General features: G+C 37.9%; 1 protein-coding gene and 1 non-coding gene across 2 annotated transcripts in view; one reads left to right on the plus strand and one right to left on the minus strand.

Annotated features, from left to right (window-relative positions):
• Positions 1 to 26,739, plus strand: part of PAX3 (paired box 3) — a 117,195-nt gene that overhangs the window by 68,222 nt on the left and 22,234 nt on the right. The window contains exons 5-6 of the mRNA XM_049768159.1: positions 12,179 to 12,384; positions 25,735 to 25,900. Coding sequence (XP_049624116.1) covers positions 12,179 to 12,384; positions 25,735 to 25,900 — 372 coding nt within the window. The remainder of the gene's footprint in view (positions 1 to 12,178; positions 12,385 to 25,734; positions 25,901 to 26,739) is intronic.
• LOC126002777 (U6atac minor spliceosomal RNA) lies at positions 4,141 to 4,261 on the minus strand. Its single transcript, XR_007493415.1, has one exon. It is a non-coding gene; the product is annotated as a U6atac minor spliceosomal RNA (small nuclear RNA).

A 26,739-nucleotide genomic window follows, 5' to 3' on the forward strand; every position in this document is an offset into this window, starting at 1 on the left:
TGCAGCTCCGTGAAAAGGCGAACCTACTCTGATTGGCAAATAAAATGTTCATTTGTCTCTTCTTCCTATTGTTTTGTTTTGGTAACACATGTCAGCAGCTCAATTACCCAGTTCATTAACAGCTCCCAAAGGACTCGATGGCCAGCCCATGATAAGAGGGCAAGTGTGGGGCATATGGTCCATAATGGCCTCTCTCCTGGCAATTGTAAATAAAAGTCACTTGGCCCTTTTCCTTTCAGGAGAACTACTGTTTGCCTGTTCCCCTTCAGTGTGCAAATTACCTTTCTTTGCTCCTTGCAACCCAAGCCCAGTAACCGAGAACCTTGTTTCCTCAGGAGCCCTAAGAACCTGGAGAGAGGAACAGGCTCTTAATTTTAATTATGACTGACTTTGAAGCTCCTGAGGGGGAAGGTTCTTATCACAGGAGACTATTCTTAGAAAGCTGTTAGCTGATTAATTAGTTAACTAATCAGTTTCCTAATTAAATAGCAACACATTTTCTTGGAGCCTGCCTCTCTCTCTCTCTCTCTCTCTCTCTCTCTCTCTCTCTCTCTCTCTCTCTCTCTCTTCCTCACTGATATGCTCTGGTGTCGGTTACCATGGAGTTTAACACAGCCATTAAAAATTGTAAATAGCAATCCCTTGCAAGGGAAGTGTAGCAGGTGGGGAGCTTGGTAGAGAAGTGCAACTTCATGAGAAACTCTCCTGTTGTAAAGGGATTTCTTGTTACTCTTAAGTTTCTAACAGGCTTTAAGGAGCCACTGGGTTAATTTGGGTCAATGTCAGGTACCTAAGCCAATAATGGCTTCTTCTTTTGGCTTCTTCCTTTATGCTCAGTCTTGGAAGGAGATGCTGAAACAGTTCGGTTAAAGTTTTGTGGCTCCCTGAAGCAAAAATGTTCTTGTAGTGAGAGGGGAGAAAACACACAAGCATGTTTTTACTTAGACCTACCAGGAAATAAAACTACTAAAAAGAATCACTAGCAGAACTTCAGTGAATGAAGGAGAGAAATCAGCATTATTTTCCAGTGATTTCATTACAAAGGAGGCCTTTTAAGTAGCTAATGAGCAGGTAGTGATGCTCCTTAGTGGGACTGATTTTTCCAGAAAGAGGATTCTCTGTGTCCTTATAAATCCCGCTCGAGGGGCTGGAGTGATGCTACAGCAGGAGGGCATTGCCACTTATCTGGTTTCAAACCCAACATCCCATGTGATCCCTTGTGCAATGCCAGGAGTAATTCCTGAGCACAGATCCAGGAGTAACCACTGAACATGGTGGGGTGTGAGCCCCGAAAACCAAAAAAAATGAAAGAAATCCTGCATCCACCTGTAACTCAGAGTGATTCAGACCTTCAGGTATTTTGAGCACAGCTCAACAAATTTCTATTCAGAGAGGCAGTTGGCGGGTCTGACCATCTCTGCCTATCAGCCCTTATCTTAAACAAACACCCAAAGGTCCATGTTGTGCACTTCAAACAAGTCCAGGGCATGGCAGCCCATGACCCCCCCCCCCACCCCCCGCATTGGCCCTGCGGCTGGTCATATTCATAACCAATCTGTACTCGCCTCCCAGGGCAGCAGCACTTGGGGAGTTGTTGAGTGTCAGGGTTTATTTGTGCTATTTTGATTAGCGCCAACCTGGCAGGAGCTTATTTTCCTTCTAATGACCCCGTGCTGTGAGAAGACGGCTTCTGAGGGGAGCACTTAGGTCAGAGGGGAGGGAATTGCGTTACATTCTCCAGTCCCAAAAAGGAACTGCTGGGCAGGAACAAGAGTAGGTAAATGGCTGGAGGCTCTTAATTAGATTTAAGGGCCTTAAAAGAACCTTTCCTGAAGAAAGCCCAGAATTTCCTTGCCAAACTTCCTACTTAAAAAAAATTTTTTTTCATTTGCGAAATATTCTTGCATTGTCATATTTGGGGTGGAGAAAAAAACAAAGGCTATAAATAAAGATGAAACCAAACTCTACCACCTTGCAGAGATCATTAGGCAAAAGAAAATGACCTCTTCTGATTTATCAAAATAACAAAATCATTGAGTTCTTAGCTTAGGAATCTACAAAATTCAGTGGTATAGTTTGTTACTTTGCTGCCCATATTTCCTGGATCTGTTTTAGGATTTTTTGTTGTCCCTCTCGGCTGTGTTTCTTGCAGGTCGGCGTGCCTCTCTTTTCATACACAGAACTTAAAAACGCTAAACAAAAATAATGTTGCCCACTTCTTAGTTTGTGAATTAATGTGGAAGAGAAGCTTCCAGGTGCTGAAGTCTCTGAACTGGCTTGGATTAACCCCTACCGTGCATCCATCTCCAACCATCCTCCCCCTCCGATAGGAAAAAAAAAAAAAAACCCACGTCCCCTTTTTCATCCAGCCCAGCTTTCTTTGTCTCTGCGGCTCCCTGCCAGGCAGGTGTCAGAGTCCTGAATGAAGGAAAATGCTCCATTGATGGGTTCCACAGATGGAGCGTGGAAATTGGGAGAATAGGCCGCAGCCACAGGCCATTTCTCGGGATCCAACAAAAGCCTCCAAATAAGTCAACAAAAATCCCAAAGATCACAAAAGGAAAATGTCATTTGTCATTTACTCTGGAGTCTATGAGGGAATATCACTCTTGCCTTGCTCCTCCCGTCTTTCAGCCGAGAGGTCATTTCTCTCTGTGTAAAAGAGCCGCTTCAGACCCAAAAATGGTTACTTGTCCCTTTGTACCCTTCTTGTTGAATGAAAAAAACTTTCAGACATAGGAGACTGTTCTGGAATCACCCTATGGCATATACCTATAAAATATCTTGAAACTGTCAGCTTGTGAGGAGAGCGGGTGGCGGGTGTCAAGGATTTCAGGGAACTTCATCATTTTTTTGATTTTATGTAAGCAATCTTGTTCCTTGATTTGGAGGTCCAACTTTGAGTACAAATAGGAACAGGTTTAGCTCGGAGATACCGGCACAGAGGAAAATCTGATTTTTGCTGGGACCATTTTTCTCATGAATGACCAAGCAATAAAGAAGTTTAAATCCCAACCCCCTAGAGCCATCCCACATCTCCTCTCCTGTCCATAAATCACATTGTGTTATACCTCGGATAAACACTATTTCAATGGTTTTCATGTTTTGATTCTTGCTTTATTCAAATGAAAAACAGTGGGTAGAAAAACAGTGGGCCAAATTCATGCTTGGGCATGATCTTGTTCTCTATCTTTTTTGCTTTTCTACCATCTCCGACTTATATTGGTTTGGAAAGCAATAATTACAGAATTCCATGTGACTAAATCCCTATAAAATTGAGGTAAGATCTCATATATAATAACGTTAAGGAGGATGAAATATTTCCTCAGGCTACAGCTGAGGTCACAAGGGGTTAACTGACAAAGACCTACTCTCTAATTCTGTAATTCCTTCTTTAATTAAACTTCATGGTTGGTCCACTAGTGGTAACACTGCCTTCTCCTCCCAGTTTGATTTGTTTCCTAAGGAAGAATTTGTAATCCCGTGGAAGTATGATTGTGGTCTGTGCTTAATGCTCCCCACCCCACTGATTGTTAATTTCTCCAAATATATCTTGTGAGTTACTGTGGAATATTGGGAACACAAAAATTGGGTACTATAGACCTAAAATTTGCTTGTGATGAAAGAAGAAGCCCAGAGTTGAAGTGCCCAGGCTTCTGGAGAGAGGTGACATATTCCTGTGATCACATTAGAATTTCTTCCAGGGCCCGGAGAGATAGCACAGCGGCATTTGCCTTGCAAGCAGCCGATCCAGGACCAAAGGTGGTTGGTTCGAATCCCGGTGTCCCATATGGTCCCCCGTGCCTGCCAGGAGCTATTTCTGAGCAGACAGCCAGGAGTAGCCCCTGAGCAACGCCAGGTGTGGCCCAAAAACCAAAAAAAAAAAAAAAAAAAAAAAAAAAGAATTTCTTCCAAATAACTTGTGACTAATCCCAACAAATTTCAAGTTATTTATTTTCCTACTCTTGTCTTTAGAGAATTTAAGATGACTTTACAGCTCTTTATAACACAGCTCACCATATTCTTTCATAAAAAGATGATAAACAGAACGAGTCATTGGTTCAGTTGTTTATGGTGGTAGTATATTTTAGATCAGATTTTAAAATCAAAGATCTGTTCACAAGTATTTTTTTTCTCTCTAAGAAATATTGGGTGGATGCAGTGAAGTAGGTGACTGCCTTGGCTGTATGCCTGTTGCACACCTGAGCCTCTTCCATCCTTGTCAAGAGAAGTGTTGATCCTGCTTCCTTTCATACAACACTCTCATAAAAATTCTTAATGGAAACTGAAAATAGACTTTGATTTCTTAAGTCCATTCAATACATGACAAATCGATTCATTTCTTAATTCCAGTAACCAAACTTTGACTCTGTAAAGAATTCAACACATGTTTGTTGAGTTAAATTCAATTGGAACACTGATTTGTTTTACAATATTGCTGTTCTAGTTTTGTGAATTTCATTTAACTCTGCTAAGTTTCTGAATATTGGGACAAATGAGAGCAAGAGTGGAAATCCACTAAATGATTTACATTGGAATTTATGTTTTGGTTGATTTTTAGCTTTCCTCTTCAGAAAAGAAAATGTACGTGCTTGTATATGTGTGTGTTTGCATGTAAGGTAAAGCTCAACATCTATTTTATTTGTTGTTATTAGTTGTGATCAGACTTGGTGATGATCTTGGAGGGACTACCAGGGCCACTCCCAGTAGCTGGTAGTTGTGGTGGATGGGGCTCACAATGCTAGGGATCATATCCAAGGTATGTAAGGCATGTGTTCTACCACTTGAATGATATGCCTAGCCCCTTATCATGGCAATATGGAAGAGAAAGTAAAATGCCAGATAGGATTAGTCATTTGTCTTTCATGCAGCTGATCCAGGGTTTAGTCCTTGGCACCCTGTATGACCTGCCAGAGAAGTGAACCCTAAGTATAATGCCAGGAATAAGCTCTGAACATAGTCAGGTATAGACTCAAAACCAAAAAAAAAAAAAAAAAAGAAAAAAGGGAAGAGGAAGTGTATCCTGGGCAGTACCACAAAACTAACTAATCAACTTATTCTTCCTACCTGTATGATCAGAATAATTTCTTAGACTCAGTTTCATTTTTTTTTTTTTTGTATAAAGAGGTAAACGTACAAGTGTGTGTGTGTGTGTGTGTATTTGTGTGTGTGTGATTGAAGGAAAGAAATGCCTCATTTCAGGTCTGGTTTGTTTCTTTTTTACTGGCAACATGGAGCTAAACTGTTGTGTTCATCAGAATGGATTGTAAGTAAGTTTTGATTTATAGTCACTTTTCCAAGTGTGATATGAATATGAATTAGAATATGGTCTGAAGTTGCAAAACAATTCAGAGCAATAAAATTTTCACATGGAAGGTCATGTATTTCTGTGAATTTATGAGAATTACTCTGCCATTTAAGATTGGGAGACTATAACATAGTAAAGGTGTGTTACAGTCTATGATTAAACAACTTAAATGCAATGAAAAAAATAATATTAGGGTTGGACACTATAGTCCAGAGATTATATTACTAAATATTACTATTATATATAATATATAATATTACTATTATATGCTATAATATACTATTATATTACTAAAAAGAGTTCCCTCTGTTCGTTCGTTCATTCGTTCGTTCGTTCCTTCCTTCCTTCTTCTCATCTTTCTTTCTAACTTCCTTCCTTCCTTCCTTCCTTCCTTCCTTCCTTCCTTCCTTCCTTCCTTCCTTCCTTCCTTCCTTCCTTCCTTCCTTCCTTCCTTCCTTCCTTCCTTCCTTCCTTCCTTCCTTCCTTCCTTCCTTCCTTCCTTCCTTCCTTCCTTCCTTCTCTCTCATCTTCCTTCCTTCCTTCCTTCCTTCCTTCCTTCCTTCCTTCCTTCCTTCCTTCCTTCCTTCCTTCCTTCCTTCCTTCCTTCCTTCCTTCCTTCCTTCCTTCCTTCCTTCCTTCCTTCCTTCCTTCCTTCCTTCCTTCCTTCCTTCCTTCCTGTGTATGTGTGTGTGTGTTTTGGTTTCTGGGTCACTTCCGGCAGCACTCGGGTTACTTCTGGCTCTGCACTCAGAAGTCACTCCTGGCAGGCTCAGGGGACTATATGGGATGCTGGGAATTGAACCTAGGTCCATACTGGGTTGGCCGAGTGCAAGGCAGATGCCTTACCCTTGTGCTATCGCTTTGGCTTCATTTCATTTATTTTATTGCTCAAAGGACCAGGTAGGAATTGAACCTAAGTTGGCTGTGTGCTAGGCAAATGCCTTCCCTGTTGTATTTTCTCTTTGGGCCCTTTATTGGCTTATATTTATTTCAATTTTTTTTTAAAAATTAAAAATTTTTTGGTTTGAGAGCCAGACTCAGCAAAAATCAGGGAATACTACTGGCTCTGCACCCAATAATTACTCCTGTCAGTGGTTGGAGGACCATATGGGATGCCATATCAAAGCTGGGTGGGCTGCATGCAAGGCAAGCACCCTACCCTCTAGCTTCCTGTTTTTATTTTGTTTTTAGAGCCAGTAATCGAACCCAGGCATCCTACATGGAGAGCATGTACTATCTTGTGATCTTTCTACCCCGTACAGAGTATATTTAATGTATTTGCTATGTGCTGGTAATTTATTAACTTATTTAGGTAAATCTCTTGCTAATACTACTTTCTATTTCCTAGTTCTAGCATTTGCTGTTCTGTACAGAAAACAATTTCTTTCTATTGAGCAATGGTTACAAAACCATCAGATTCTTTGTATCTAATATCTAATTTCTTCTAATTTCTTGAGTGCAGTTGAACTTTAACAGAATTATTCTATTTGTGCTTTCATAATGTGATTTACTTTTAAATTGTTTTTGGATAAATCCAAAAAATTTAAGTTCAGGATATTATTGTGAATTCTGTCCTGTGTGAATAGTGACTTTCATTTATATGGAGTGACATAACAAGTAGTATTTCCGCCTTTAGAAATAACAAGTATTTTCTAGCTGGTAAATTAATCTTGGGTTGCTAATTTAACATATTTAAAATCCCACATCCTTTTGAGATTTACAGATGGGAAAGAGTTAGAATTAAGTTTTGTAATACTTTGGCTTTTAAAGTGCTAAAAATGATTGGTTGACTCAACTCAGACAATTTTCTACATTTTTGCAGTGTTTTTGAGAAGATGCAATAGGGAGGTTGTCCTAATTAAATGTGGCTGATTTTTAATAAATAGCCTAGGAATAAAAGTATTGATTTATTAGCCTGTTAAGGAAAATCCTTCATTTTTTATTTAAAGAACCATGATTTGCAAAGTTATTGATAGTTGAAATATAGGCCTATAATGTTGCAATACCTACACCTGTGTCAACTTCCATCACCAGTGTTCCCATACTTCTTTATTCCCCACCCTTAGCACCACTCCTACCCTCTGCCTGCCAGAATGACAGATACAAGTTTCATGGATTTCATGTTTTCAATGTTGTTGAGTATGTGCTTTGGGTATTTAACTATGCCACTTTTTCACATCACCAATATAACCAAAACTCTGACCTCTGTTCCTCTATTACTTTATTTTCTCATCTTCTTTGATTTCTTCACAAATAATTTTCAAATGATATACAAATTCCCAAAGCTCATCACAGAACTTCAAAGATTTGAGAGAATCCTGAGAGTAACATTTCTAGTTTGTTTTACTCTACCCAATGGCATCCAGGGCTTACTCCTGTCTCTTGGAATACTACTGGAAGTGCACAGGAATGACATTTGGTGCATAGCAAGCACCTTAACTCCTGTACTGTCTCCCCAGTTCCAATATATTCATTTTTAAAGTTGTAAAGTGGGGGCAAAGAAATAAATATTAGAAATAAATATGAGTTCAAAACTTAAAACTTTTAGCTAAATTTTCATACTTTTTATTAACAATTTATTTAACAATTGCATGCATCATTACATCTGTAGACTCTTACTTTTTAAAAGCAGAATTCACTTATTAAAATTATGTTAAATTTTGTTATTTTGATGTTTAGTTTTACTGCACCACACCACCAGCAAAGTACCCCTGACCCTCCACAGTCATCCTTGTCACCTCTACTCTGATCTTTATTCACCCCATCACTCACCCCTCTGCTTCTTAATCAGCCTAGTAATCCAAACTCAAGCATTTGTCATCCTTCTATACTTTCTATTCCCTTGTCAAAACTTAAATTTTGTTCTGCATTTTTCTTCAACTCGGGCAATGAGCTTCTTCTATTTACTCCAAGGGTCTAGCAGAGAACAAGATGGAAAGAGGCCATAAGTTTATGGTCTGGACTATGACTGTCAAGGTGAAAAACAATGGTCTTGACATTCAGCATTAACTCTCCCTGGTACTTATAAATCTGAGTAGCCTTTTTTTTCCCTTCAGAAGCCAGAAATGGATTTTGATTAATTGACCTGACAGTGCGTGGCACATCATATTTACATGGGAGGACTTAATAACCCCAGAGACTCCCATAGGAAACATGGAAAATTTCCACAGACTGGGATCCTAATGGGATCACAGTTAGTCAAAGTGTCAGCCAAGATCTCACATTCTCACAGCAGAAGATTCTTCTTGCCACTTTTTCAATGCTTTGACTTTGTCACCCAAATTCACATTAGCCAGAAAGAAGAGTCAAGGTAACAGGGGATTAGAACATGGAAGGAAACATTAAAGTGAAAAGTTATTTTTTTCCTAGGAAAATAAACAGTTTGTTTCTGGGGGATGATGATACTTGTATTTTAAAATATATTATGGAAATTATTGTGTATAAATTATGGCAGAATATTTTATACAATTGGCATTTTTTTTTTTGAGAAGGCAAGAAGAATAAATGTACAATAGTCTCTGAAGATTTCTTTTGGGGATAAGCTGGCAAGCCAGGGCTTGCTCCTGGCTCTGTTATGAGGGATCACTCCAAGTAGGATTAGAGATGCTAAGGATTGAACCTAGTCTGGCTGTGTGCAAACACCCTTTTCTGTACCATCTCTTCAACCCTAGAGATAGTTTTAAGTAATGGCATCTAGGATCTATAAAATCAATATTGATTACTTAGGTCAGGGGTCCTCAAACTTTTTAAACAGGGGGCCAGTTCACTGTCCTTCAGACTGTTGGAGGGCCAGATTATGGTAAAAACAAAAATTATGAACAAATTTCTATGCACACTGCATATATCTTATTTAGAAGTGAAGAAACAGAATGGGAATAAATACAATATGTGGCCCACGGGCTGTAGTTTGAAGACCCCTGACTTAGGTAATCATGTATTTCTTACATGTAAGAAACACATTCTCAGAGCTCAAACCAGATCTACTAAATCATCAGCCTGGGAAATTGGACTGTAGTCCAAGTTTTAATAAAATTTTCAAAGAATTGCAATGTTCCTAAAGTTTAAAAAACTACTGCTGTTCAATTATATTCATATTATTTTCATATAAATAGCCATGTGTCATATGTGTATCCATTTAAGTTGTATTGAGAGCTTTTAGTCAATACATGACATTTCTCAGCATGTTGATGCTCATTTAAAATATTCTCATAATTAAGAAAAGTATTTTTCTTTTTAGTTATTATAATAAAATATCTAAAAATAGTATTTTTATTAAATCAGATCATTTATATTAAATTAAATAGCGTAATTGAAAAAAATCATCTTTATTGACTAACATACATTAGATGTATTATTAATATAGTTCCCCCATTTGGGGGGCCACACCTAGTGATGTTCAGGGGTTACTCCTGGCTATGCTCTCAGAAATCAGTCCTGGCTCGAAGGACCATACATGACAACGGGCATCGGACCCAGGTTCGTCCTGGGCAGTCACGTGCAAGGCAAACGCTCTATTGCTCTGGCCTCTATACAGTACCCTTTTGCTTTTATTCACGAGTATTTAGCCATGAACTTGAAAGATAACTTATTAATTCACTCAATTATAGTATTTAAATGTGTAATAATATAAAAGTATTAAAGTATTCACATTAAAATCATATTTATGGCTTATTTTCATGCATAACTTTGGGAACAGCTTATAAATTATATATAAATTGAATGAAATTTCAGACTCTGGTAAAGCAGAGTTAAATTTGAGTTTCAGATAAAAGAGACTTAGTAGAATGGGAAATACCAGATTTATCTTTGGTGAGGGTGAGGTAGATTGAACTGGGTTGGCCAAGAATAAGGCAAACTCCATATCTCTATGCTATCTCTTTGGAACCTGAGAAATTACTTTTTAATGTTAGTGCTACCTGCATTTCTCTGTGTCCTCCTAGTCAGAGTAGGAATATGAGTTGCCCCAACAGTGATATTAATAGTCTAAAATTTTCTGGTCTTTCTTCCTCACTTGCTGGCAGCGCACATCAGCCACTTCCCTGGCAGGTTCCTTAGTTACTTGGGGAGAGTTTTCAGAACATATTGAATATCCTTCGAATCCACAACTGCTCTGACCCTTTTTTTTTTCTTTTTTTTTTTTTTTGTGTGTGTGGTTTTGGGGTCACACCCAGCAGTGCTCAGGTGTTATTCCTGGCTCCAGGCTCAGAAATTGCTCCTGGCAGGCACAGGAGACCATATGGGACACCGGGATTCGAACCGATGACCTCCTGCATGAAAGGCAAACGCCTTACCTCCATGCTATCTCTCCGGCCCCTTCTTTTTCTTTTTTTATTTCCTTTTTTTTTTTTTTGTTTTATGTTTTATGGGTCACACCCAGTGACGCTCAGGGACTACTCCTGACTATGCACTCTGACCCCCCCCCCCACCAGGTTAGCGTGTGCAAAGTAAATGCCCTACCGCCTACACCACTATTCCGGCCCCATGCTCGAACCCTTTTTAATGCCTTGCTGTGAAGAAAGCCTCAAAGAAGGATGCATTCCTGTCCAGAGCCCAGCATCTTGAAGTCCCTTGAACCTTAGAATTGTCAGTAGGGTCTGCTGAAGAGAAGACAGCTTCAATCACGACTCACAAACATATTAGATAATAATATACAGGCAAATTCCTATCCAATTCTTAGCTTTGTATTTTCTTCCTTATTATTATTTCCTTTTCCAATATGTATTAATACAAGCAAATTGAACCTTTGCTAGGGAGGTAACAGCAAAGCTGAATTCAGGTCCATAGCTTAGGCAGGGCTTGGTTTCATGTTATATCATTGCTTATCTTGAGGTGCATAATTTGTTTTAAACATTAAAATCCCATTTTCACTTTGACCTGGGGTCCTTAAATAAGGGAGGCTATCCACCCATTTAACAATGACTTTTGGACTTTGGAGTCCAAAGTTCAGATTCAGGATGGTCGACCAGAGTATGCTTACATCTTCTTAGAACTGTTATTGAGCTTGGCATCAGTAGTACTAAAATTCTTCTTAAAATATGGTAATGAGTCACTAATATAGCCATAAATGATATTTTTTTGAGGAATGGAAATAGCTATGGGACTTCTATGATTTTATTATTTATTAAAATAACAATGTATCATTATTTACATTTATTATTTATAAATATTTAGTTTTATTTATGATATTATTTATAGATAAAATTATTATTATTTTATTATTATATTGCATTTTATGGATACCATGTCAAATGTGGAGTATTTAAATGTCAGATTTGTAGGGTTTTTTTGTTTGTTTTTTGGGTCACACCTGGTGGAGCTCAGGGGTTATTCCTGGCTCTGCACTCAGAAATTGCTCCTGACAGGTTTGGGGACCATATGGGATGCCAGGTATTGAACCTGGGTCTGTCCTGGGTCGTCAGCTTGCAAGGAAAACGCCCTATCACTGTGCTATCGATCTGGCTCCTAAAGGTCACATTTGTTAATAGATTTTCTGGTGTTAAAAATTGGTGGAACTGTCTCAGAACCAAGTTAATTATGATGCTTACATTAACCATAAATGGGGTACCCATTAGTGCTTAAGAGGAGGCACAAATAAGTTGAATAAGTCTAGTCCCTATTTTCTAAAATGCATAATGAGTTTAAATGACAGATGCAAGGAACAATTATTGTATGTAGGAGCTTGGAGAGAGAGTAGGTAAGGAGATTAAGTATCATTGAATAATGTCCCTTGGCCCAGCAGGCCTAGATACCTAGAGGAAAACACTGGACATTGATGATACACTTCAAGAGAGGGCTTTGAATCATTAGGATTTGCTCGGACTTACTTTTTCACTCACCATTGATGTGCTTTTTCTTCCTGTGCTCTTTTAGCCTCAGCACCCCAATCAGATGAAGGCTCTGACATTGACTCGGAACCAGACTTGCCCCTCAAGAGGAAACAGCGCAGGAGTCGAACCACCTTTACTGCTGAGCAGCTTGAGGAACTGGAACGAGCTTTTGAGAGAACTCACTACCCTGATATTTATACCAGGGAGGAGCTGGCACAACGGGCAAAGCTCACTGAGGCCCGAGTCCAGGTACTGACATCCAAACCTTCTGCTCTGCTCCACTTCCAGATATGAAATGAAAAAGTGGTCCTCTCTAAGCACATTTTACACCAGTAAAAATAGATATTTGTGAAAAAAAAAAAAAAAGAGCTCTTCATTGTGAATTCTATCTCTAAGTCTCACAGAACCTTCTTTATTCTCCCTAAGTCCTTTTCTTTATATTTCACCTTGTTCTGTCAACAGTAGCAGGACATTCTTTATTTTCATTTGCATTTATAAGATCTCACCATCACTCTGCCCTGTGAATCTCTTTTGTTTTAGATATATCTGTTGTATACAGCCATATTTTTATTTGACTTTGCTAACCAATCAGAAAAGTGTTTTCCCATCTATTAGTGGGGAAAGGCAGTCCAGTTAGGTTTATGATGTAATGGATACATTTAATTTCTTTCCTTTCATGTTATTGGATATCACTATTTTTGGCTGTGTGTTGGTCACATCTAGCAGTGCTTAGGAGGTTTTCCTGACTATGTGCTTAGGAAACAATATGTGGTGCCAGAGATTGAATCTGGTTTTGCTGCATGCCAGGCAAATGTCTTAACCCTGGTACTATCTCTCCAATTCCCTGTACATTTATATAAAATAATGTATACATTTATATAGATATAAATATTAAATAATATATACATCTATATAAAATAAAGTACTTTATAGAGTTAATCAAATTTTTTCGCTTTTCATTTGGACCATATCCACTGTCCTCATGGATGACTGCTTGCCAGCCTCAGGGAACCATATGAGATGCTGGGGATTGAATTCAGGTCAGCCAAGTGCAAAGCAAATGTCCTACTGCTGCACTATATCTTTGGCACTATGTGTCTAGAGTTTAAATGTGATTTTCATAATTTGTTTTCTTTTTATTTGTTATTTTTGTTGCTCTTCCTGGTGGAAAGCTATACTTAATAGTGATGGTAAGGGAGCAATATGTCATTCCAGGAGTCAAGCCCAGGACCTCAGCTATGCCCAGTCTGACCTCGTCACTTCAACTACATTTTTTGACTTTCTTTGGATTCATAATATTTTTGGCTAGTTATGAAAGCTCACATCTTTTTAGAACTATAATTCCTAAAATATTGCAATAGGCATAAAGCATAATTGTTAATTCACTCCCTTCAGTTATTATTTGAGGACTGGTTTTCTTCCAGGCACTAATTGGATTTTAGGGTTGGTGTACTAATAATAGCAGTAAGAGTTCAGAGTGCTTTCTCTGTGCCAGGTACTTTCTTTTCCACAACTTAATTTTTAAAAATTGAGATAATATTGATTTCCATGAATGTGTATGTTCCAGGAATGTGCTTTTACACACATCTTCAAAGGTAATTTGTCACAATGCATCTACCAACAATATGTAGAAAACCCTTCACTTTTCTGTCTATTGGCCTCCCTCCACCCTTGGTGCCCCTACTCATCTCTTCACCCTGGGTGTCCCTACTCATCTCTTCTTCACTAAGGTAGTTATTTTATTTTTTTTAAATTTAGAATATTTAAGTAGCTACACAAGATCACCTTTGATAGAAGTATTGGATTATGTATACCTCCTCTCCAACCCTTCGAACTATGAAGGAGTACACATGTGTGAGGAAGTAAAACCTCTTTTTTTTTTTTTAAAAAGGGGGGGGCAGAGAGATAGCACAGCGGCATTTGCCTTGCAAACAGCTGTTCCAGGACCAAAGGTAGTTGGTTCAAATCCCGGCGTCCCATATGGTCCCCTGTGCCTACCAGGAGCTATTTCTGAGCAGATAGCCAGGAGTAACCCCTGAGAAATTTATAGCCTAGGAACATTTCAAGTAACTGTATCATTTAAGGACTTCTAACTTTTTTTTTTTTCGTTTTGTTTTGGGACTACTCCCAGCAGTGCTGTTTCTATATTTAGGAATCATACTAGTGGAGTAAAGGAACCATATGGTATACTAGGGATTGACTTGAATTGGCCATGTGCAAGGCAAGCATCCTACCTGCTGTACTATCTCTCTGACCCACACTTTCACTTTTTACAGTATTACATCTATTTTGCTTGCATTATAGTTCTGCGGATAAATGTAAAGTCATATCCATTTATTTTTCTACTTTTCCAGGCCCACTTTGTTCTGGAATTTGGACTCTATACTTTCTTACTCCCATGCTGAGTCTTGTCCTTAAGATTAATTGAAGACTAGTCTGAATCTAAAATCAGACAATAAGCACTTAAGAAATGAAAGAGAGTGAGGGAACACTGAAAAGAGTGTTTGGTGCTGTTCTAACTCATTCCTGGCTTTGTGAAAAAATAAGGATGGATGATAGAATAACTCTTTATAAAACTTTCATAACTTATATGTACAGTGACCAGCACTGGAATTTGGCTTAGTGACTGTCAAAGGAGAAAAAGGATGACCCATTAACTTTCAAAGGACCTGGGACCAAACCAGTAAAGAGTGGTTCATATTTGTCTATACAGTGACCTCCTCTGCAAGGCAGGATTCTCATTAACCTAACAGCTGTCCTAATGTGGCTTTAACCCGGTGACTCTTTACATTCCTTATGGCTTCATTAGTTCCCTTGGGACTCATCATGTCCTGCATTTCAGCTATGATCTACAGCTTAACAAATTCTCTACAACATACGGCATATGGATCTTTTACTTAACCCAGCAGGAAAAAGAAGAGAGTAGTTAATCACTGATTAAAATGCCAGAACAAAATCCTTTAGTTTTTAGAAGGATCTGGGAAAGCAGTAGCAAAATCAACTGAGTTTGAGTGATAGCCAGAGACTGTGAGTTAGTTTAATTTGGGGCACCTGGGAAAACTAAACACCAACCCCCCAAAAAAAAACCCCAAACACATCTACGTTCCATTTTTGTATCCCTGAAGAAAAATATTTTTAGACACTGTTGAGTAGACATGAGAGTAAAGTGATAACAACCTTTTAAAAATATCTTATTTAAGATGTGTCTTCACAGTAACTATATTTATTTATTATAACCAAATCTGAGCACACAATATAAGAATTACGATACATCAGACCATTTGCCCAATTTGCCTTCCAACTACCCGTTATCCAATAAAAGTAGGCATGAAAGACTGGTCTGTGGTGAAGAATGACTTGGAGATATTTAGTGATGTATGCAAATGTCTAGTGACTCTTCTAAGAACTCCTTTCACAAAATGCAGTCATTGCACAATTTTCTGCAGAATTTGTTCTTGATAGGTTGTGTATGATTTCAGAATGCAGTTGTGTATGATTTCATGTGTGTCTGTGATCTCCTTAATGGTATTTATCTTTGTCAATTTTGTCTATCCCTCACCCAGTCTACTCTTTACTCATTATTCAGAGATGGTATCAGTTGGGTCAGAGAGATTGTAGAGTGGTAAGGCACTTGCATTTGTCTGAGCTGGGTTCCATCCCTGAGCCCCACTAGCTGTAATCTGTAAGCACAGAGCCAGGAATAAACCTTGAATACAGATGTGCCTCCCCACCCTCCCAAACAAGATTGAGTAGCAGTAGTGGTAGAAAGACCCAATGGTCCTCAAACTACGGCCCGCGGGCCACATATTGTATTTATTCCCATTTTGTTTCTTCACTTCTAAATAAGATATATGCAGTGTGCATAGAAATTTGTTCATAATTTTTGTTTTTACTATAATCTGGCCCTCCAACAGTCTGAGGGACAGTGAACTGGCCCCCTGTTTAAAAAGTTTGAGGACCCCTGCCGGGCTAGACTGTGCTCTAGGAAGAGAGGACTGAGTAAAAAAAAAAGTCCAGAGAATGAACAAATTAACCTGAATTAATCTACTTGGAAAGTACAGGATTTGGTGTTGCAACACTAGACATCTCTGAATCTACTGTTTTATCAAGCTTTTTTTTTATAATCTAAATTTTACTCTTCTATGGATTGCCTCGTAGATTCTGTTCTGAAATTTTGAATTTCACTTAAAGAACTCAACATGAATAAGAATTGCCTTTGATGCTCACATTAAAAATGTTAACTACTGAATTATTGATGAGTGAAATTAAGCTTATGTTATGGGACAATTAGCACTAATCTATGAAACTGGGAAGCAAATTTGACCTAAGACTTCAGCCAAGTCAAACAGGCTCTCAATTGTTTTTGAGGTGTTATTTGGGCACTTTCCTATTTGCTCATAAGCACAAAAGGCTTTAGCAGTTAACGGAAGGACTGGAAAAAAACAAAGCAGGTTTGTAATTCTTGGCTTTCTCAGACAGATGTCAATGTGACATCTTTGCCTAATAGCTACACTTATTGAACACTTCATATCTTGTAGGTATCTTTTTTTGGGACTTTGGTTATTTTGTCTCAAGTCATCATCACTACTTTGTAAAGTAGTTTTCTATTTCTTCCACTTAGCAGATGAGAAAATGGGGGGGGGGGGCGCAGATAAATCAAAGAAATTATTTCAAGTCAAAGAAGTAGTAAAAAGGTGGGGAGGCCAGGATTCAACCTTTGCCTGGTTTATGACTTATATTCAAAAATGTCTAAGGTCTGATCTTTAAAAATGTTTAATTTTGCCTTCTCTTTAAGGCTGTGTTCTTTCTACCTTGAATATTTGTTTGTCTCTAAGTTTTTTTGCTTGCCTATTTATTTGCACTTTGGAAAAGTCAGTGCTCTCTTTTCAACACATTTCCTTTTTTTCTCAAATCTCACATCCTTCTAAGCAAATTTTATTTAATAACAGCTATCTGGCTTCACTTTAAATAAAGAAATAAAATTAAAGTTAAGCATTTCCCAACTTATGTTATTGAGAAAATAAGTTACTTCTTTTACCAATAAAGAGAAAAAACATGAAAACCTTATCATCATTGTCCTCCTCTGTGTTAGAAGAACATTTTTAACTAATTTAAGTTTTATTTTATAAAATTATTGGGCATTATATTACTCTATCAATGGACTTAAAGATCATATCTAAAGGCATGCATAAAGTTTTTTTTTTTTTTTGGGCCACACCCTGTGACGCTCAGGGGTTACTCCTGGCTATGCGCTCAGAAGTTGCTCCTGGCTTCTTGGGGGACCATATGGGACGCCGGGGGATCGAACCGCGGTCCGTCCTAGGCTAGCGCAGGCAAGGCAGGCACCTTACCTCCAGCGCCACCGCCCGGCCCATGCATAAAGTTTTATGGAAGGACTTTGCAAACAGACATACAAGTCAGGAAAGATCCATAGGACAAATGAAAAATGAACTGGCTATGATTTAGCAATGAAGTAGTAATATGCTGTGAATTTGCTTACATATAGTTTGATATTATATAGATAACCATAAGTAATAAAATGTGCTTATATGCCCAACTGCTTATGAACCTCAGTTCTGAACTCAAGTATATCTAATGCTCTTTCCCCCTTACCATGCAAAATTAATGAAAATGCCAGGTGATATGTGAGAAGAGTGAGATCACTTTGAATTTTGGATAATAAAAGTTATATATAGCTGACTTTCTGTAGGAGTTTTTCTGTGTGGCCTGTTGGTAGACAAATTGATAGGGCACTCATATGCTTCTCAAGAATGATAAAGATCTATTTGCCATTGCTACCAACTGTCATTCTTTTTTAGACAAAAATTAAGTTTCTAGTGATTATAACCAGAGTCAGCAATGTCTTCAACATTTTAGGTTAGTTAGTGTTATATACCAATACTGTTCAATGATTATTAAAATTTGCTGATTCAATATTTATAAAACTATCTGACTTCTGAGTACCAAAGGCATGTCTTTTAGTTAAAGATATATTGGTAGCGATATTCCAGTATCATTAGATTTGACCAGTATGGGCATTTAAAAATGGAAGTTATTTCAAGGATTCTTTCAGCCCTGTCCTCCATGCCTGCCAGGAGCGATTTCTGAGTGTAGAGCCAGGGGTAAGCCCTGAGTGCTGCTGGGTGTGACTCAAAAACAAAAACAAAAACAAAAAAAGACTTTGGGGATTTGGGAAAGGTATAGTGCTAAAGATCAAACCAGAGTCTTAACATATGCAAAGCATATACATTACTACTAAGCCACATCCCTGGTTCTAGAAGATATACCTTTGTGTATGGGAGGGCATAAGTGGTGGTTCTCAGGACTTATTGCTCATTGCACTATGGATCATCATGGTAGGGTCAAGGGAATGATATGGGGTGCTAGGGATTGAACCCAGGTTAGTTACGTGCAAGGCAAGCACCCCACCCATTGTACTATTTCTCTAGTCGAGATATTATTTTGTGAATTGAAAAATCATAATTACTTATTTATATTTTTTTTTACTTAATTTTTACTTACACCTGGTAATTCTCAGGTCTTAGAGCACCTCTGTGCTCACGGATCACTACTGAGAGTATCAGGAGACCAGAAGAGTCAATATGATGGTCCTTATTTTCTTATTTATAGAAGGCAAGGACACTCCTTAATTTGTCATTTCAGTATCAAACCCCTAATGCCGTTTAGTTTTGTTTTGTTTCGTTCTGTTCTTCATCCTTGCTAGTTGTAAAACATGCAATAAGCTTGCATTGGGTAGAAAACCAGAAAACTATGGCCTGAAACAGGCAGGTTAATTACCAGTCATTTTCCTAGAAATCATGCTCTATATTTATTTAACCTAAATCAAAGCAGGATATCAATTCCTTTATTTTTAAAACTCTTGACCCTACTATGGAAGATTTGTTTTTAAATTAAGATATACTTCCACCTATTTACTTTTATTTTTTTATTGCACGCATATAAGAGATTGTACAGTTAACATAATTTTTTCAAGGAAATATCAGGTGCCTGTGTTTTGTTTATTTAATTTTTTATCATGTAAATTTTGTTTTTATCTTATTTGTTTAAATTTTTATTGATACCATTATGAACTACAAGTTCTTAATAGTTGTATTCTGGATATATGTGACGGTGAATTAGGACTATTCCCACAATCAGTGTTGACCTCCCTCCACCAAAGTTCCCCAGGGTGCATACTATATTATATATATATTAGCCCCCTGGCCTACCAGTGTAACAGGTCTATTATAAGGTTAGATTGTTATGGTTTGGGTCTCCTGGTTCTATTTTTGTTCACGTTGGCTTGGGTATTTAGTTCTGATTTTTTTTTTCTCCGCCAATGCACTCGAGACCACTTGGCCCCTGGGCCCCATCTACTTTTCTTTCACTTCTTTCAATTTGTAGAAAGATGCAGATATATGAGGTAAAACAAAATAATTCATATCCCAAGGTTCTATAAAAAAGGTAGGAGACCCTACCTAGAAGATATAAATACAATTAAAAAAAAAAAAAAAAACAGGGGCCGGAGCGGTGGCACAAAGGTAAGGTGTTTTCCTTGCCCATGCTAGCCTAGGATGGACTGTTGTTTGATCCCCTGGTATCCCATATGGTCCCCCAAGCCAGGAGCAATTTCTGAGTGCATAGCCAGGAGTAACCCCTGTGTCATCAGGTATGGCTCAAAAAACAAAAACAAAAACAAAAACAAAAAAAAAAGAAAAGAAAAGGGGGGTTGACAGAGATTTTTTTTGTTTGTTTTTATTTTTTATTTTTTTGCATAGGTACAGCAAATTTTGGGGAAATTAGAAAGAAAATACCCCTGATCTGAAAAAACAGAATGTCTCTACCCATGAAGCATCCTGTCATAAGGCCAACTACAGGGCCTGGAGAGATAGCACAGCGGCATTTGCCTTGCAGCCAATCCAGGACCTAAGGTGGTTGGTTCCAATCCCGGTGTCCCATATGGTCCTCCGTGCCTGCCAGGAGCTATTTCTGAGCAGACAGCCAGGAGTAACCCCTGAGCAACGCCGGGTATGTGGCCCAAAAACCAAAAAAAAAAAAAAAAAAAAAAAGAGACCAACTACAGGCTCCAGATATACTAATTGTCCAAGCCCAAGGTCTTTCTTTATGGTTCCAGGAAAAGTTCTCAATCATGTCTCAATCATGTCACAATCAAGCTTCTGTAATTAGAGATCTTGGATTTTGCACAGATCCTATGTTGAAGCCAGGTTGTCACGGAGTATCTTCTGATTTAATCTCACTATTAAATGGCAAGGCAGGGAAACCTGCCCTTAGAGCAAGTTGTGCTGTTTCAGGGTGTTATATGAACCTACCCTGGAGCAAGTCAGTGCCAGGGTGACATTAGAACCTCCCCAGTGGAAGTTTGATTCCTGGCGCTGGTCCAGAAAACCATGCTGGTTCCTAGGATGGAATCCAAGGTTCAGTGTTGGATGGTCGATGTCCAATCAACTGAGGCCTAACATTTTTGAGTTACTATACCTATTAGATAAGAACTTCTTTCTATATGTAGGATTTCCCCATTTTAATGTGCCTATGCAAAAAGGAACAATGTCACATGATACTATGGTGCATTTGGGTGTAAAAATAACAAGCTAAACAATCTCTATAACCTGGCTCTAACCTGAACTCAGATCCCAAGAAAAACTTATCTTCTAGAATTTCCTACTAAGAAGATCCCAAAAAGAGATTGGGTAAGCTACCTCTACATACAGAAATATACAATAAGAATTATAATAGTAAGGAAATGCATCTACAGAAATATATGAAGAAAATATAGATATCCCTTTAAGTATTTTGAGATTGTGTGTGTGTGTGTGTGTGTTTGTGTTTGTGTGTATGTGTTATAAAATCCAGACCACATTTTCATCCTGTGCCATGGCCTTGTGGAATCTGAGAAATGGTTCACAGAAGTCAGGGGTCAGGTAGCATCCTTGAGCTAAAGTTCTCTCCAGAGCTGATTTAGGTAGCAAGTCACAGTCCATAGTGAGGGAGAGGAGGGAGAAAAGAGGCTGCATAGAATGAATCAGCAGGAGCGATGGCAGCAACTTCTTCCTAGGCTGAGATAAGGTGGGCAGGAAGGCTGTCCTTTCACTTTGGGATCTGGCTGTCAGTTTGCTGGGGCAGACTGAAGGTTTCAATTTCTGAGGAGTTAAGAACTGGAGGTAAAGAGGGCTAAATAGGAAGAGAAAACAGACCAGGGTTGAGTGGTGAGAGAATAAAAGAGGATTTGTAAGGTGGTAGGCAGAGGAGGGGGGGAAAAGAGGGGTTATATGTAAAAGGGACTATATACAACATTACGTACAATAAAGATTAGACATAGAGGTGTCCACCACATATACACTTACACATACCCATGTAGACAGACATTGGAGATCAATTTGTAGGTGGCAGTTGAAGAACTTACCTTTATGGAATGGATGAGAATGCTTAAAAAATATGAGGCTGGCACATCAGGGGGAAAAGTGTGGAGTTACTTTTGGCTCTGCACTCAGAAATTATTCCTGGCAGGCTTGGGGATGCCTGGGATTAAACCAGGGTCTGTCCTGGGTCATTTGCCTGCAAGGCAAACATCCTACTGCTGAGCTATTACTCTAGCCCCTGTCATAGTTTCTTTACATAGTCCTTTGTTCTTGGGCATCTGGCTGTTTTTAGGTTTTGGTTATTGTGAATATGGATGGGCTTTTTGTTTCGTTTTGTTTTGTAGAACTCAAAGCTACTTTCTGGCTCAGGACTCAAGGATAAATCAGCAGTGCTCAAGAGACCATATGCCATTCCAGGGATTGAACTGGGGCCATCTGCAAGTGATAACAAAAGTCTTTTTAACTTCTGAACTAGCTCTCTGATCCTAAGAACTTATATTATTATTTTATTATTTATTTAAAACACTTTTTTTTTGGGTCACATCCAATGGTGCTCAGGATTTATTACTGACTCTGCACTCAGGAATCATTCTTGGTGGTAAGGGGTTGGAAATACATACAGGATGTTGGGGATTGAATCCAGGTGAGCTGCGTGTATCTTACCCACTGTACCATCTCTCTGATCCCCCAAGAATTTTTACATTCTGCTTCTGGTAGGTAGATTTAGAGTCCTCAATGCTTACTTATATCATTTTATAAAAGTAAAACCAAGACCCCTCTTGAGTCTTATATTCCTGAAATTTCGGATTTGATCTTTTAGAAATATTTGTAGAAAGTTGTGACATTTCTTCTTATTAATTATTTGATCAGATACTTTTTTTTTTGTAAAATCAGGTTATGTAAAATTTAGAATGAACTTGAGTCAAAGTAGGTTTTGGAATGATGGAATAATCAGTCATAACCACCACCAGATACACCAAACTTGACTTACTGAGCTACGGTTAAAAAGGAAATTGGCAAAAAGATCTTGACAGTATGCTCTAATATTAACTAGAGCACTAGCTTCTAGGTTTTTTCTAAAGGATCTATACAGTAGAACTGAAGATAGAGAAATCTAAATGAGTGAAGTACATCAGAACTTTGGAAACTTCAACTCTCCTTCTTCCTAGTGCTGTTTATAAAGCTGGGGAAGCACTGTACCTAAGGAGTGCACTCACCTCAGCCAAGTATGCCTTATTCATCTTGAAATTTTCTAATATTAATTATGACTATGGTATGTAGTAGAAAACAGTACACTTCAGCTATAATCCGACCCTGATCTTTTAGCAAAGCTTCCCCAGGCCAATGCAGCTTGTGCAAACTCTTCTCCAAAAATAATTCTCTTAGCCTGATGGTTCTGGGAGTCATGACAACAGATGCTTAGACTTGCACTGAGAAAACAATTGATGCAAACTTGAAATTGAGTGCTGTTCATGGTTCTATTATCTCAGGTGGCAATTTATTAAGTTAAGTAAAACTCTAATTCAATTATGTATCAACATGGGAAAATATTGACTTACTTTCTTTTCCTGTTGGAAATTGGAGTATTAAATGTTAGTATTTTGAGGAAGTTCAAACAGCTTTCTTTACCAATATTTTGCAATATGACCAGGGAAGACCAGAGTCTTTTTTTTTAGACAAATGTTAGGGTGGATAATAAAAGTTTAACAGATGTCTTGGCAAAATAGTTGTTAAAAGGAGCTTCTTTGCTTTAGAAGGGAAGAAAAATTTATTTTTATGTTTTTACCCTGTCTCCCTGAAAATAAAACAGTGTCTTATATTAATTTTTGATCCCAAAGATGTGCGAGGTCTTATTTTCAGGGGAATTTTATTTTTCCATGGAGAGGAACATGGTACACATTTATTGTTAAATGAAAATAAAGGAAATTTATTACCTGTATACAGTATGGTAGTATGGTAGTTATCAACAGAACCCAGACAATCTGTGAATCCTACAGAAGCCAGTCTGGGTGGCCCTAGCAGTTTACAGTAAATTAATTTTCATTTCGAGATAGAGCCTAGAGGGGAGCTTACTTTTGGGGGATGCCATATATTCTATCCAGAAGGAAACCTGTAAATAGGATTTATTTATGGAGAATGTCTTATTTTTGGAGAAACACGGTACAATATTTATAACAAAAAGCTTGCAGCTAAATTGTACAGTTGTTAACTTTGTTCTACAAGAAATCAACTCTCACATTTTATGACACAAGTTGTTATTTTGAGTTATTATTTTCATTTGGAGTGACTCCTTTTTGAGGAGTCTTATCCCAGCTTTAAAATGAGTTGAAACTGTCTATACTCCAAACTTTTCTTTCTGCCAAATTTTCTTTTCTTCTTGGAAACATGGAACACTTCAGTCAAGTGAGTAATTATTAGGATTTCTTTAACTACTTTAAAATTTTATGAGGACCAATCTTCAGGCTTCTTCATTGTGGTACTCATAACTTATTTTGTTAAGTCTTTTACACCCTGAATCCTTTTGATTCCAAATAAAGTGTTTTCACAAAATTGTTTATAAGAAACTTAAAAATCATAACTTTTTAATAGAGATACACTTGACATCCACTGTGTGTAAGCTTAAGGGATGCAAAACACTTATTTGATTCACTTAAAGTGTAGTCTAATTTCTGTTGTAGTGGTGAAAATATATATTCCTATCACGTCATATCATTATTCTCCTTCTAGTGTTGGAATAATTAAGGTCTTGTGTTTTAGCATATTTAATAGTTCAAATATAAAGGTTTAGTTTTTATTTTGTTGTTTGTTTGTTTGTTTGTTTTTGGGCCATACCCGGCATTGCTCAGGGGTTACTCCTGGCTGTCTGCTCAGAAATAGCTCCTGGCAGGCACGGGGGACCATATGGGACACCGGGATTTGAACCAACCACCTTTGGTCCTGGATTGGCTGCTTGCAAGGCAAACGCCGCTGTGCTATCTCTCCGAGCCCAAAGATTTAGTTTTTAATTGCTGCACAATATATTAGATATCTAGGGCTCATATATCTACAAATAACTAACATCAATGAAATTTTGATATAGGAATTAGTATACCTTCAGTTGGTAACACTCCTCTCTCATTTTGGGGATTAATCACATATATTCCCTTTTGCAAGAAATATTTTTGCAAATTCTATATCTAACTTTTGCATATATAAGAGCTGGAAAGACCATGTAGCATGCGGAAGGTCGACTGTTAAAATTTCAGAGCATTTAAAATATTCTGTTACATTTCTTGCCTTTTTTATTGCCATTTCTCTCCAGTTGTCCACACAAAGTTCTTTGGCTTTGAATTTCTCAAAGATGTTTGTAATAATGAATCAAGCTCTTTCAAATGAACCTCATTTTCATAGTATTAGGTAGAGGATATAAAAGATACTTAAAGCAGTTTTTCAAAGAAATAATCAATCCACCGGTTCAGAAAGGAATTTTTATAAATTGTTTTCTTTCTTGAAATATCCCTTTACTGTTGATTTCCATTAAACTCATTTCAACGTCTACATTTTGAAAGGACTAACAATAAATTATTTCATTTATTCTAAAAACTAGTATATAGACTATGAAGGTCTGCCTCTTGTGATCAGAGGAATACAAAGATAGACTAAAATATAAAGATTGAGGCCAGAGAGATAGTAGAGCAGATAGGGACTTGCTTTGCAAGTGACTGACCTGGATTAAATCTGTAAAGTACCATTTAAACCCCTGAACCTAGCAAGAACAATTCCTGAATGCAGAGCCAGGATGAAATCCTGAGCACCACTGGGTTTGGCTGAAAACAAAACAAAAATACAGGGTTTTTGTCATAAGGCATGAATAAATTAGGTCTCATGTAATATGAGGTTCCTTTAGGCTCATGGGGCATTCCTAGATTGGTATGCTGTATGAAGGTGGAGGAGAGTTCATGGTAGGTAGTTCCTTTTTCCCTTCTGTCTCCCTGCTGACCCATTCATTCCATGGTCATTGAGAGGCACCAAAGAATTCTTGCAGGACCGTGAAGTCCCTCTCTAGACCCATGACATTTAATTCTCCTTTCTCTCTAGACAATGCAAGACAGAAGGTGGAAAGCTTTTGCATCTATTTGCCTTGTCATAAGGGGTCTTTAATCTGTTGTAGCATGAAAAAGTCATTAAGAATGCACTATTTATTTCATCAGTGAAGTTCTCAAAATTTAAATTAAACCCATAGGTCTGGTTTAGCAACCGCCGTGCGAGATGGAGGAAGCAAGCTGGGGCCAATCAGCTAATGGCTTTCAACCATCTCATTCCTGGGGGATTTCCACCCACTGCCATGCCTACACTGCCAACATACCAGCTGTCAGAGACCTCTTACCAGCCCACAGCTATTCCACAAGGTAAGGAGGAAGGGAGGCCAGAACTAACATGTCTCACCAATGCCTGGTCTTCTAGAATGCTAACTTGATGCTGTTTGTGTATTGGTTACATTGCTGTAGAATATCTTTAATGCACCTATCATAGAAACAGTTCAGAAGCAGTTTATCTATGACAGTAACATATATATGGAAAATCATATACCATTTCCATATTAAAATTTTTTTGGTCATACTCTGCAGTACTTAGGGATTACTCTTGTCTCTGTGCTTAGAAATTACTCCTTACAGACTTGAAGGATTACGTGGAATGCAGGAATCAAAGTGGGTTGTGTTTAGTGGGTTGTATGCAAGGCAGGTGCCCTACCTACTGTACTATCTCTCTAGTTCTTCATTTATGTATTTTAAAACAAGACAAGGATGTAAAACAAAACGACTTTGTGTGACTTGCTTTTCTTCTGCTTAAGTTTCACCTCTGTGTTTGTACTCCAGTCAGTCTACAATAAATTCAAGTTCTATGATAGTTACTGCAATAACAACAGGGAAGGGTTACTTGATGAAAGTCACTATAGGCTAACACATGGAGGTGATAAGAAAAATGATTTTTTATTATGAAAGATAGTTTGCCAGGCATTCTAAACTAAACTCACATTACATTTAAATACTTTGAGACTATATTTGCTAAGAAATTTGAGAGCCGAAATTCTTATATTGGGTAATTCTTGTGTTGATTAATAACATTCCCTTGCAAAGTAGGTTTGTTGGCATTGTTAATGTGATTTCTGAATTACTCTTCTGGGTGCTTGGACCATGAAAGCGTATAAGTTATGTGTTTGCACTTAGGTTCAGAGAGATGACTCTCT

This window comes from Suncus etruscus, chromosome 2 (genome assembly GCF_024139225.1).
Source record: "Suncus etruscus isolate mSunEtr1 chromosome 2, mSunEtr1.pri.cur, whole genome shotgun sequence".
Lineage (NCBI taxonomy): Eukaryota > Metazoa > Chordata > Mammalia > Eulipotyphla > Soricidae > Suncus > Suncus etruscus.